The sequence below is a fragment of the Cervus canadensis genome, chromosome X, assembly GCF_019320065.1.
Source record: "Cervus canadensis isolate Bull #8, Minnesota chromosome X, ASM1932006v1, whole genome shotgun sequence".
Taxonomy (NCBI): domain Eukaryota; kingdom Metazoa; phylum Chordata; class Mammalia; order Artiodactyla; family Cervidae; genus Cervus; species Cervus canadensis.
In genome coordinates, this window is record NC_057419.1 from 90,649,370 (window position 1) to 90,663,145 (window position 13,776).

General features: G+C 34.4%; 1 protein-coding gene across 2 annotated transcripts; it reads left to right on the forward strand.

The window, feature by feature from the left end:
• The first annotated feature begins 11,675 nt into the window (after positions 1 to 11,675).
• On the forward strand, positions 11,676 to 12,935 carry LOC122435189 (pyruvate dehydrogenase E1 component subunit alpha, somatic form, mitochondrial-like). 2 transcript variants are annotated; one of them, XM_043459160.1, is made up of 2 exons: positions 11,685 to 12,213; positions 12,307 to 12,935. In XM_043459160.1, the coding sequence occupies exons 1-2, from the start codon at positions 11,685 to 11,687 to the stop codon at positions 12,858 to 12,860; spliced, it is 1,083 nt and encodes a 360-aa protein (XP_043315095.1). In that variant the 3' UTR covers positions 12,861 to 12,935. The 2 variants fall into 2 exon arrangements, with proteins under 2 accessions (XP_043315094.1, XP_043315095.1); XM_043459159.1 differs by having other exon boundaries at positions 11,676 to 12,935.
• The last annotated feature ends 841 nt before the right edge of the window (positions 12,936 to 13,776 follow it).

Below are 13,776 nucleotides of genomic sequence, written 5' to 3' on the forward strand. Positions count from 1 at the left end.
TTTAACTCAGATGACCATTGTATCTACTACTGTGAACAAGAATCCCTTAGAAGAAATGAAGTAGTCATCATAGTTAACAAAAGAGTCCAAAATACTGTACTTGAATGAAATCTCAATAATGACAAGGTGATCTCTGTTCATTTCCAAGGCAAATCATTCAATATCACAGTAATCTAAGTCTATGCCCCAAGCAGTAATGCTGAAGAAGCTGAGATTGAACAGTTCTATGAAGACCTACAAGACCTTCTAGAACTAATACCCATAAAAGATGTCCTTTTCATTATAGAGGACTAGAAAGCAAAAGTAGGAAGTCAAAAAATACCTGGAGTAACAGGCAAATTTGGCCTTGGAGTACAGAATGAAACAGGGCAAATGCAACTAGAGTTTTTCCAAGAGAATGCACTGGTCCTAGCAAACACCCTCTTCCAACAACACAAGAGAAGACATGGACATCATCAGATAAGCAACACTGAAATCAGATTGATTATATTCTTTGCAGCCAAAGAGGGAGAAGCTCTATACAGTCAGCAAAAACAACAATGGGAGCTGACTGTGGCTCAGATAGTGAACTCCTTATTGCCAAATTCAGATTTAAATTGAAGAAAGTAGGGAAAACCTCTAGATCATTCATGTATGACCTAAATCCAATCCCTTATGATTATACAGTGGAAGTGAGAAATAGATCCAACGGATTAGATCTTATAGACAGAGTGCCTGAAGAGCGATGGACAGAGGTTTGTGACATTGTACAGGAGGCAGGGATCAAGACCATCCCTAAGAAATAGAAATGAAAACAGGCAAAATTGTTGTCTGCAAAGGCCTTACAAACAGTTCTGAAAAGAAGAGAAGCAAAAAGCAAAGGAGAGAAGGAAAGATATACCCATTTGAATGTATAGTTCCAAAGAGTAGCAAGAAGAGATTAGAAAGCCTTCCTCAGTGATCAAGGAAAAGAAACAGAGGAAAACAATAGAAGGGATATCTCTAGATCTCTAGAGATCTCTTCAAGAAAGTTGGAGATAACAAGGGAACGTTTCATGCAAAAATGTACACAATAAAGGACAGAAATTGTATGGACCTAACAGAAGCAGAAGATACTAAGAAGAGGTCGATAGAATACACAGAACTGTACAAAACATATGTTCATGACCCAGATAATCACGATGATATGATCATTCACCTGGAACCAGACATCCTGAAATGCAAAATCAAGTGGGCCTTAGCAAGCATCACTCTGAAGAAAGCTAGTGGAGGTGATAGAATTCCAGTTGAGCTATTTCAAAGCCTAAAAGATGATGCAGTGAAAGTGCTGCACTTAATATGCCTGCAAATTTGGAAAACTCAGCAGTGGCCACAGGACTGGAAAAGGTCAGCTTTCATTCCAATACAAAGAAAGGCAAGGCCAAAGAATGCCCAAATTACTGCACAATTGCACTCATCTGACACGCTAGTAAAGTAACACTCAAAATTCTCAAAGCCAGGCTTCAACAGTACATGAACCATGAACTTCCAGATGTTCAAGCTGGATTTAGAAAAGGCAGAGGAACCAGAGATCAAATTGCCAACATCCGTTGGATGACTGAAAAAGCAAGAGAGTCCAGAGAAACATGTTCTTCTGCTTTATTGACTATGCCAAAGCCTTTGACTGTGTTGATCACAACAAACTGTCAGTAGTTCTTAGTGAGATGGGAATACCAGACCACCTGACCTGTCTCTTGAGAAATCTATATTCAAGTCAGCAAACAACAGTTAGAAATGGATATGGAACAACAGACTGGTTCCAAATATGGAAAGGAGTATGTCAAGGTTGTATATTCTCACCCTGCTTTTTTAAGTTATATGTACAGTACTCATGAGAAATGCTGCACAGGAAGAAGCACAAGATGGAATCGATATTGCTGGGAGAAATATCAGTAACCTCAGATATGCAGATGACACCACCCTGATGGCAGAAAGTGAAGAACTAAGACCCTCTTGATGAAAGTGAAAGAGGAGAACAACAACAACAAAAAAAAATTGGCTTAAAATGGAGCATTCAGAAAACTAAGATCATGGCATCTAGTCCCATCACTTCATTTCCAATAGATGAGGAAACAGTGGAAACAATGACAGATTTTGTTTTGTTTTTTGGACTCCAAAATCACTGCAGATAGTGAGTGCAGCCATGAAATCAAAAGGCGCTTGCTCCTTGGGAGAAAAGTTATGACCAACCTAGACAGCATATTAAAAAGCAGAGACATTTCTTTGCCAACGAATGTCCATTTAGTCAAGGCTATGGTTTTTTCCAGTAGTCATGTATGGATGTGAGAGTTGGACTATAAAGAAAGCTGAGCACCAAAGAATTAATGCTTTTGAACTGTGGTGTTGGAGAAGACTCTTGAGAGTCACTCCATCTGTAATGTGATCTAACCAGTCCATCCTAAAGGAAATCAGTCCTGAATATTCATTGGAAAGACTGATGTTGAAGCTGAAACTCCAATACTTTGGCCACCTTATGTGAAGAACTGACTCCTGGGAAAAGACCCCAATGCTGGGAAAGATTGAAGGCATGAGGAGAAAGAGACGCCAGAAGATGAGATGGTTGGATTCCATCACCGACTCAATGGACATGAGTTTGGGAATTGGTGATGGACAGGGAGGCCTGGCATGCTGCAGTCCATGGGGTTGCAAAGTGTCAGACGCAACTGACCAACTGAACTGAACTGAACTGATGGCAGATGTTGCACCACTAAAAGTGTTGAAAAAAATACTGAATTTTAGATATTTTAATAATAATATTGCCAAAACAAAAACAGTGAAAAGGTGTTGACACCCTTAAAGAATACGTGCAGATGCTTAGAAAAAGACAAAGTTGTCAGTAGAGAAATCAGAAGAAGGGGAAATGTATATAATCCATATGAAAAAGTCTTCAACTATGGTTTTTGGAGAAATATAAACTTTAAAATATTATGTCTTATTTTCACAATTCAGATGGTTAAAAACTTTTAAAGCAATTCTCTCTGGTGCTAATAAATATTGGAAAATTAGTTTCATACATCACTAGTATTATTTTTGAATTGTTGCAATTGATAATCTGACAATATCTTTTTTTTTTACTTAAAGTACACATAAAGAACATTCCAAGTTACAGAAAATTTGCAATCCAAGCTAAAGTGAAAGTGAAAGTTGCTCAGTGATCCCATGGACTATGCATGTTAATGGAATATTCCAGGCTAGAATACTGGAGGCCAGAAGACTTTCCCTTCTCCAGGGGATCTTCCCAACCCTGGGATCTCTTGCATTGCAGGCAGATTCCTTACCAACTGAACCATCAAGGAAGCTACAATCCAAACTAAGCCAAAGGGTGACTTATGAAAGGTAATTTATAGAAAGATATTGCAAATGCATAGATACATCGGAAGGCTTTTGAATTAGATTTGAAAATAGGAACCATTCCTACATTACTTGTAAACAAGAGTCTCAATATAGCCTATGCAGTGACAGATCAGTTCACCAACTACTGAGAAGAATATCAATTTTTAAGGATTCATGGTCCCAGAAGAGTATATCCTATTTGTTGAATTTAAGTACATGTCCATCCATTGAATGTTATTACCTAGTTAATGAGGTAATAACTAACATTTATTGAGCAGGCACTAAATACCAGGCACTCTTTTAAGCTCTTTAAGCCAACATCTCATTCTATCTTCTAAACAATATTTTAAGGACTTATCTCTATTTTGTAAATTAAGTTAAACGGTGTTTCAATGATCACAAAACTAGTAAGTCATGGAGCTGAGATTTAAATGTATTCTGATACATTAGTCTTCCACGTTTCTTGAATATTTATAGTAGAAAGCAAATATCACTTGGTGGAAGTTACCTGGTATAAATTACCATCCCACAAAAAACACAAAATTTAGGAAAGATAACCATGTTTCATCTCCCTGCAATGTGTTCTGAATCTGATAAAATGAGAAAAGTGAAAATAAAATTCAAATATTAAATCTTGAAAACAGACCAAACAGTTTCACTTTTGGGACTCTTCATGTAGCAGATCAGTTCTAAGATGAGTATTGATGATCTTCACCCTGTATTATCTTTTCCTGTTGATTACTGGATCTGTGAATATGATGAGATTTACTCCCATGATTAAGTTCTGTACATGGCTAAATAGTCCAAAGGTATTCTACTTAATACTCTGTAATGACATATATGGAAAATAATCTAAAACGGGAGTGGATATATGTATATATATAACTGAATCACCTTGCAGTACAGCAGAAACTAATGCAACATTGTAAGTCAACTATACCCCAATAAAATTAATTTAAAAAAGAGTCCACATGCGTGCAAGCTCAGCTGTGTCTGACTGTTTGTGATCCCATGGATTGTAGCCAGGCCAGGCTACTCTGTCCCTGGGACTTTCCAGGCAAGAATACTGGAATGGGTTGCCATTTCCTTCTCCAGAGGATCTTCTCCCAGGGATTAAACCCAGTCTCCTGCACTGACAGGCAGATTCTTTACCACTGAGCCACCTGGCAAGCAAAAAATAAAATAAAATAAAATAAAACAAAATCCACATATGATTAAATTTACCTTTGTGTTGATTTTGAGTTAATGAAGTAGAAATATTCTGGATGGGCCTTAACTAATCACATGAGGTATTTAAAAATGGATCAGAAACAGGAAGTCAGAGATGCAAAGCATAAAAAGGAATCAATGTTTGAAGATGATGGGAGCCATGTAGCAAGTAATGTGAAAGGCCTTTAGGACATGAGAGAAGCCCCCTGCTTTAGCAAGAAAATAGATATCTCAGTCCTAACAGTCCTAAACAGTCAAGCAACTGGATTCCCCAGCAATGTAATGAGTTCGGAAATGGATGTATACCATAGACAAGACTCCAGATGAGACCCAGGCAGCAACACATTGATTGATTTCAGCTTTGAAACATCTTGTGCAGAGAATGAAGCAACACCAATCTGAACTTCTTACCTACAATGCTGTGGATTAATAAATGGGCCTTGTTTTAAGCTGCTAAGCTTGTGATAAATATATTATACAGCAATTAAAATCTAATGTATTTTATTACAGAAAAAAGTACCAAAACTATGGATGTGTTCAATTATATTTATACTATACTACTAGAAAATGTAATTTACCTGAGTATGCCTCAATAAAAAACTCATTGAGAATGTTGTGATAGATCATGACATTATAAAGTTTGTCAGAATTAAAATAACCAGGATAAGATGTGTTGACATGGAAACGTGTGTATTGTATAATGAGTGAGAAAACTTAGATGTAGAACTATGTATATAATGTGAATGATTCTATTTTATTTTAAAGAGTGATATACATCTATAAATATAGACATATATAAACATATAGAAGAATAGCTAGTAAATCTCTTAGAAGATTAGGACCACACTATCATTATAATGAAGGAATAAGAGCAGATTATTACATCTTTCATACATCTCTGAATTGCTAGACATGTAATAATGTGTGTTACTGTTGTCTTGAAAAGCTAATTATTAAAATATAACACATTTTTAGAAAATGAACTACATCTATAACTCAAGAAGGCAGAAAATTTAAAAAGATTTAATAAAGTAGAAATTAATAGAAAATAAAATTAACACAAGCTGTTTTTAAAGTTCAAATATTTAAGTTTGTGAAGTAGAAAACTAAAACCTTGTATAAAACCACCCTTATATATATTCTATAGTAACGATTTAAAGTTTATTCATCTTAACTTTGTTTGCATACACATACATGCTCATACGTACATGACAGTTATTTGAATCATACTTGATACTAATTCCTAGTTTTCTTAAATTATGGCCAGTTCATGTGTTCTGTACAGTTTTCTACTGTTTGCAACTTATTTATTGATTTTATTTTTTAATTTTGTGCTTATTTGTTTCACCTAAGAGTATCACTCATTCATTATGAACACTTGCCCTTTTTTCTTCTGTTTATTGTATTTTGCCTTAAATACTATTATGTTTCAAAAGCATTACAATCTGTGAATTATTTTATTTACATTTGTTTGATACAACATGGACCGTTCTTTGAATCTTTGTTTTCCAAGGCATATTTTGGTAGATCAATATTTTAAATTTATTTTATTAAATGTGGAGTTCTGTCTTTGAATGGATTAGTTCAACCCATTTACAATTTTTTTAACAGTTTCTATTTTAGAGCTTTACTTTTGCGATCTTGTTTTATACACTTTGACTTTATCTTTCCCTGAGACTTTGTTTGTTTTCTATTTTTTGATGTACTAACAGTGGCGTGTCTTTATTGTTTATTAAATATCTCACTTGTGATCTGGCAGTATACATTATTATTTGAAAGATAAACATGTGCTTTCTAATTATCTAATTATCTAAAATTAAAGGTTGTTTAATGTGTGAATGTAAAAATAGAGAATATTTGCAAGAAATCACTTTACTTGTCCCCTAAAAATTCTTTTTTTTGCTAGTATAATTTAGAAATTTGGGCAGTATAATTATTATTAAATTATTACTTATATTTTCAAGCTATTTTCAACCAACTATTTTTGATATTTTCCTTGTTTTGTCACAACATTTAATATGATTCAAGACACCATCATGTTTAGTAGATTTCATTACTCACTACCATGATTTCTTATTTCTTCTTAATTTACATGAAAAACAGTTATAATAAATCTTGTAGTGTTTTTTCATAATATTGCACTTTTTTGACAGCTTTATTTTTATTTTATTTTTAATTTATTCATTTTTAATTGAAGGATAATTGCTTTATAGTATTGCATTGATTTCCACCAAACACCAACATGAATCAGCCATAGGTTCATAATTCACATCCTATGCAATAAATCCATTTATAGTACTTTTCTAAGCCCTTGATTATCTGAAAATATCCTTGTCCACTTTTTTAATAAAAAATTGTTTCTTTTGTGATTAATATTTCTTAAAAAATTTCCCATTTTGTAAGAAATAACACAGAGCAATTCTATGTGCTTTTTAACTAGTTTCAACCAATGGTAACACCTTACAAAATTATAGTATAATGGCATGATCTGAATACTGACATTGATACAATCCACCAATCTTATTTAGATATCTCTTCTTTTACTTAGTACTCAGTGTATATGTTTGTATTTGTGGAGGAGGGTAATTGTGTAAAGCAGTGTACTTGCACCAAAGTCAAGTTTCAGAAGAGTCTATTAACCACAGGGATCCTTCATGTTATCTTTTTACAATCACATGACTCTCCTTCCTGCACCTCTATATCTTCTTCCTTAAACTCTCGCAACTACAAATCTGTTCTCCATTTCTAAACTATTGTCTTTTCAAAAATATTATACAAATGGAATCTTATAGTGTATAATAATCTTGGTGAATTGTATTCTTTTTACATTAAGAATAATCTTGAATATTCATTCTAGTTGCATATATCAATAGCTCATTACCTATTAACTGCAGAATAATATTACATTATATATATCTATATATATATAGATATAATATTTGTTTAACCATTCACTTGTCAAAGGACATCTGTATTGTTTCCAGTGTTTTTCTCCTTATTATGGATAAAGTTGTTGTAACATTTGTGTACAGATTTTTGTGTGAACAAAAGAAACAGTGAAAGTGTTGGTTGCTCAGTCGTGTCTGTCTCTGCAACCCCACGGACTGTAGCCCACCTGGCCTCTCTGTCCATGGGATTCTTCAGGCAAAAATACTGAAGTAGTTAGCCATTCCCTTCTCCAGGGGCTCTTCCCAACCCAAGGATCAAACCTGGGTCTCCTGAATTGCAGGTAGATTCTTTACCATCTGAGCCACAAGGTAAGTCTCTGTGAACAAAATTTTTATTTATCTGGAATAAATGTACAAGATTGAAATTTCTGTCATATGGTAATTGTATGCTTAGTATCATAAGAAAATGCTGAAATACGTTTTAGAGTGGCTATACCATTTTACTTTTCCATTAGCCATGTATAAGTGGTCCAATTTCTCTGCATCCTGGTTAGCATTTGACGTTGCCATTATTTTTATTTTACCCACTCTGATAAACATGTTTTGATATTATATTGTGGTTTTAATTTTCATTTTTCTAATGAGTTAATTCTATGTGTCAACTTGACCACAGTACCCAGATATTTGGGCCTCCCAAGCAACACTAATATTAAAGAACCTGCCTGCCAAAACAGGAGATGGAAGAGATGGGATTGATCCATGGTTTGGGAAGATCCCCTGGAAGAGGAAATGACAACTCACTCCAGTATTCTTGCCTGGAGAATCCCATGGACAGAGGAACCTGGCAGGCTACAATCTATAGGGTCACATAAAGTTGGCTATGACTGAAGTGAGTTAACATGCACACACTCAGATATTTGGTCAAATATAATTCTGATTTTCTTTGTAAGGGTTTTTCAGGGGGAGTGGAAGAGTGAGATTAACATTTAAATCAGTAGACTTTGAATAAAGTAGATTTCCCTTCATATATAGGTAAGAGCTACCCCATCAGTTTAAGACCTTAATAGAACAAAGACTGACCTTCCTCAAGCAGAAAGGAATTCTACCATCAAATATATTTCAAATTTGCACTGAAATATTGGCTTTTTCATAGGTCTCCAGCCTGCTGGCTTATTCTCTCAGTTTTAGACTTGCCAGCCTCCATAATTGCACAATCCAATTCCTTTAAATAAATAATCTCTTCTTACATATGTCCATATCATATTTGTTTTCTTTCTCTGGAAAGTCTTAACTATACAGGTAATGGTGTTGATTATCTTTTCATGTACTTATTTGCCATCTGTATATACACTTTGGTGAAATATCTGTTTATGTCTTTTATTTGTTAATTGGACTTTTTTACTGTTGAGTTTTGAGAATTCTTTATATATCCTAGATAGCAACCCTTGATCAGATATACTGTACTCATATATTTTCTCCCATTCTGTAGCTTGCTTTTTCAAACTCTTCACAGAGCAAAAGTTGTTAATTTTGATGAGGTCCAGTTTATCAGTTCCTTCTATGGATTATGCTTTTGGTGTCATATCTAAAACTTCTTTCTCCAACCCTAGGTTCAAAGATTATTTCCAGTGTTTTGCTTCTAAATGCTTTATTGTTTTCCATATTTTGCACTAATGTTGTTATTATTTGAGTAAATTTTGTATTAGGTATGAGATTTAGGTCAAAATTCCTTTTTTTTTTTTGCATCTATGGACGTCCGATTGCTTCAGAATTATTTGCTGAAAAGTCTATCTTTTCTCCTTTGAGTTGCTTTTGCAACTTTGTCAAAAATCCATTGAGCATATTTATGTGGATCAATGTCTAGGTTCTCTATTCTTTTCCTTTTATCTATGTGTCTATCCATACATAAATAACAAGAGTCTTGATTTTGGTAGCTATATAGTAGGTCCTAATATCAGGTAGAGGGATCCTCTCATTTGATTCTGTCTGTACCAATTCTATATTGTGTGCTTTTTACACGAATTGTAAATAAACTTATTCTTATGTACAAAAAAAAGGTAGCTATGATTTTGAAAAGAATTGCATTAAATGTATAGATCAAATTAAACAATTGACATCTTTACTATTGTGAGTCATCCAACATGCAAATATGGTATGTTACTCCATTTATTTATTTATTTATTTAAGTTTTCATTAGCATTTTATAATTTTCACCATACAGATTCTGTACATGTTTTATCAATTTGATACTTGACAATTACATTTATCATTGTAGTGATTATAGGTAGTATTGCATGTTTTGATTTAGGCTTCCACAATTTAATTAACATATAGAAGTATATATTACCATACTATTTTTTTCCTATGTATATGTTGATCTTGTATCCTACAAATCTGCTGAAATCACTTATTAATTCTGGTAGGCTTCAGGGCATTCCTAAATGCACTAAACATCTTTTTTTTTTTTTTAATGTAAACGTCATGTTACCTTCAGATAGGATAATTTTATTTATTCCTTTCCAGTCTATATGCTTCTTAATTACTTTCATGCCTTATTACTGTGGCTAGACTTCCAGTAGTATATTGAATAACTGTGGTAACAGAGGACATCCTTGCTTTGTTCCAAATCTTAGGGTAAAATATCCTGTCTTTAACAATCAACTGTGTTAACTGTGGTTTTGTAATTTTTTATTTGTTTTGTTTGCTTGTTTGATTGGTTTGGGGCTTTTGAAATTTTTTTGTAAATAATCTTTACCAAGTTAATGAAGCCCTACCCTATTCATAATCTGAGGAGAGATTTTATCATAAGTGCATATTGGGCTTGCGTGTGTTAATTTGCCATTTGAATTTCCTTTTTTGGTGAATTATGTGTCTTAATTCATAAAGGCATATGGTTTTTTAACTCTTGATATGGGGAATTAATTGATTTTTTAATGTTAAATCAAACTTGTATACCTGCAGCAACTCCCTCCTTGTCATGATGTAGAATTCTGTTTCTTTTTGTACACTAGCAAATTAAATTTGGTAATATTTTGTTAAAGAATATGCTCTACAGATTTTCTTTTTCAACTGTCATTGTATCCATGTTTTGTTATCCATGTAATAATGACTTCATAAAATGAATGAGGGAGTATTTCTGTTTCATTTTCCAGAGCAGGTTGTGTAAAATTAGAGTTATTTTTTATATATACAAATATTTGAAAAATTCAAAAGTGAAGCTATCTGTGTCCAGAGAATTTCTTTTGGAAGCAGTTTTTTAATTATTAATTCAATTTTTGTAATGGTTATAAGATTATTCCTTTCTATAAGATTATTTCCTTTAGCTTGAAGTTTGGTACTTTGTAGTGTTCAAGCAATCTGCCCATGTCTAAGTTATTGAATTTATGAGTATAAAGTTGCTCACTGTAGTTATCCATTTTTTTTAGTGCATCTGGATTTTTAATGACATCATCTGTCATTCTTGATATTCATAATTATTATCTTTTCTTTTTGTATTTTTATCAGGCTTGCTCAAGCTAATCAAATTTAATCAAATTTTTTTAATAACTAGTTATTTGTTTTCTTGATATTTTTCTATTATTTTTTTGTTTTCAAATTTTCTGTTATCTTTATAATTTTCTTCCTTTGCTTGCTTTGGATTTATTTTGTCATGGTTTTTCCTGTTTATTGATGTAGAGTCTTAGATAATTTATTGGAAACATTTCCTATTTTATCATGTAAGTGTTTCTTTGTATAAATTTCTTTGTCAGAGTTGCTTTAAAAATGTCCCATATAGGAGCAAAGACAGCCTCTTCAATAAATGGTGCTGGGAAAACTAGACAGCTACACATAAAAGAATGAAATTAGAACATTTCCTAACACCATACACAAAGATAACTGCAAAATGGCTTAAAGACCTAGATGTAAGACCAGAAACTATAGAACTCTTAGAGGAAAATATAGGCAGAATACTTGATGACATAAATCAAGGCAAGATCCTCTATGGCCCACCTCCTAGAGTAATGGAAATAAAAACAAAAGTAAACAAGTGGGACCTGATTAAACTTAAAAGCTTTTGCACAGCAAAGGAAACTATAAGCAAGGTGAAAAAATAGCCCTCAGAATGGGAGAAAATAATAGCAAATGAAACAACTGACAAATGATTAATTTCCAAAATATACAAGCAGCTCATACAACTCAATGCCAGAAAAAAAAAATAATAATAATAATAACCCGAAAACGCCCTGACCGCGCTCCATGAAGAAGATGCTGACCGCGGCTGTCTCTCGCGTGCTGTCTGGCGTCACCCAGAAGCCCGCTAGCAGAGTGCTTGCAGCCTCCTGTAAATATTCAAACAATGCTACCTTTGAGATTAAGAAATGTGATCTTTATCGGTTGGAAGAGGGTCCGCCCGTCACCACCGTGCTCACCCGGGAGGATGGACTCAAATACTACAAGATGATGCAGACGGTTCGTCGAATGGAACTGAAGGCAGATCAGTTGTATAAACAGAAATTTATTCGTGGTTTCTGTCACTTGTGTGATGGTCAGGAAGCTTGTTGTGTGGGTCTTGAGGCTGGGATAAATCCCACGGATCACGTCATTACGTCCTATCGGGCTCACGGCTTCAGTTATACGCGGGGACTTACTGTCCGATCAATTCTGGCAGAGCTGACAGGACGAAGAGGGGGTTGTGCTAAAGGAAAGGGAGGGTCCATGCATATGTATGCCAAGAACTTCTATGGGGGCAATGGCATTGTCGGCGCTCAGGGACCACTGGGAGCCGGTGTTGCTCTGGCCTGTAAATACGAGGGGAACAACGAGGTGTGTTTGACTCTGTATGGCGATGGCGCTGCTAATCAGGGTCAGATATCTGAAGCTTACAATATGGCGGCTTTGTGGAATTTACCTTGCATTTTCATCTGTGAGAATAACCGCTATGGAATGGGAACATCTTTGGAGAGAGCCGCAGCCAATACTGATTACTACAAGAGAGGCAATTTTATCCCTGGTCTAAGAGTAGATGGAATGGATATTCTATGTGTTCGGGAGGCAACTAAGTTTGCAGCTGACTATTGTAGATCTGGAAAGGGGCCCATACTGATGGAGCTGCTGACATACCGTTATCATGGACACAGTATGAGTGATCCTGGAATCAGTTACCGTACACGAGAAGAAATTCAGAGTGTAAGAAGTAAGAGTGATCCTATTATGCTTCTCAAGGATAAAATGGTAAACAACAAGCTTGCCAGTGTTGAAGAATTGAAGGAAATTGATGTTGAAGTGAGGAAAGAAATTGATGATGCAGCTCAATTTGCTATGACTGATCCGGAACCACCTTTGGAAGAATTAGGCCATCACATCTACAGCAGTAATCCACCTTTTGATATTCGTGGTGCAAATCAGTGGATCAAGTTTCAGTCAATCAGTTAAAAGGAGAATATATTCCTGGCAACTTTAAGAAGCTATGTACCCAATTTTGTTGAGGAATAAACCCATAAAACAAAAGTCTTTTAAACTTTTATTAAAGGGATTTGAGATAATTAAGATCTTATAGAAAGAGATTAAAAGAGATCATAGAAGGATAGACACTTGACTAAAAGGGATATTGCATTCAATTGTATTGAACTAAAAGATACTATTTAATCATTCAGTATTATTAAAAGATAAACTGAGGCACATTAAAATAATAATAATAATAATAATAATAACCCAATCAAAAAGTGGGAAAAAGACTTAAACAGACATTTCTCCAAAGAAGGCATGCAGATGGCTGACAAACACATGGAAAGATGCTCAACATCACTCATTATCAGAGAAATGCAAATCAGGACCACAATAAGGTACCATCTCATGCCAGTCAGAATGCCTGCTATCAAAAAGTCTACAAACAATAAATGCTGGAGAGGGTGTGGAGAAAAGGGAACCTTCTGACACTGTTAGTGGAATGAAAACTAGTACAGCAACTATGGAGAACAGTGTGGAGATTCCTTAAAAAACTGGAAATAGAACTGCCATATGACCCAGCAATCCCACTGCTGGGCATACACACCAAGGAAACCAGAATTGAAAGAGACACGTGTACCCCAATGTTCATCACAGCACTGTTTATAATAGCCATGACATGAAAGCAACCTAGATGTCCATCAGCAGACGAATGGATAAGGAAGCTGTAGTATATATACACAATGGAATATTACTCAGCCATTAAAAAGAATACATTTGAATCAGTTCTAATGAAATGGATGAAACTGGAGTCTGTTATACAGAGTGAAGTAAGTCAGAAAGAAAAACATCATTACAGCATACTAGCACATATATATGGAATTTAGAAAGATGGTAACAATAA

Bases quoted from the DNA above. Each gene is read 5' to 3' on its own strand.
- LOC122435189 (XM_043459159.1), top strand. From the start codon at position 11,685: ATGAAGAAGATGCTGACCGCGGCTGTCTCTCGCGTGCTGTCTGGCGTC.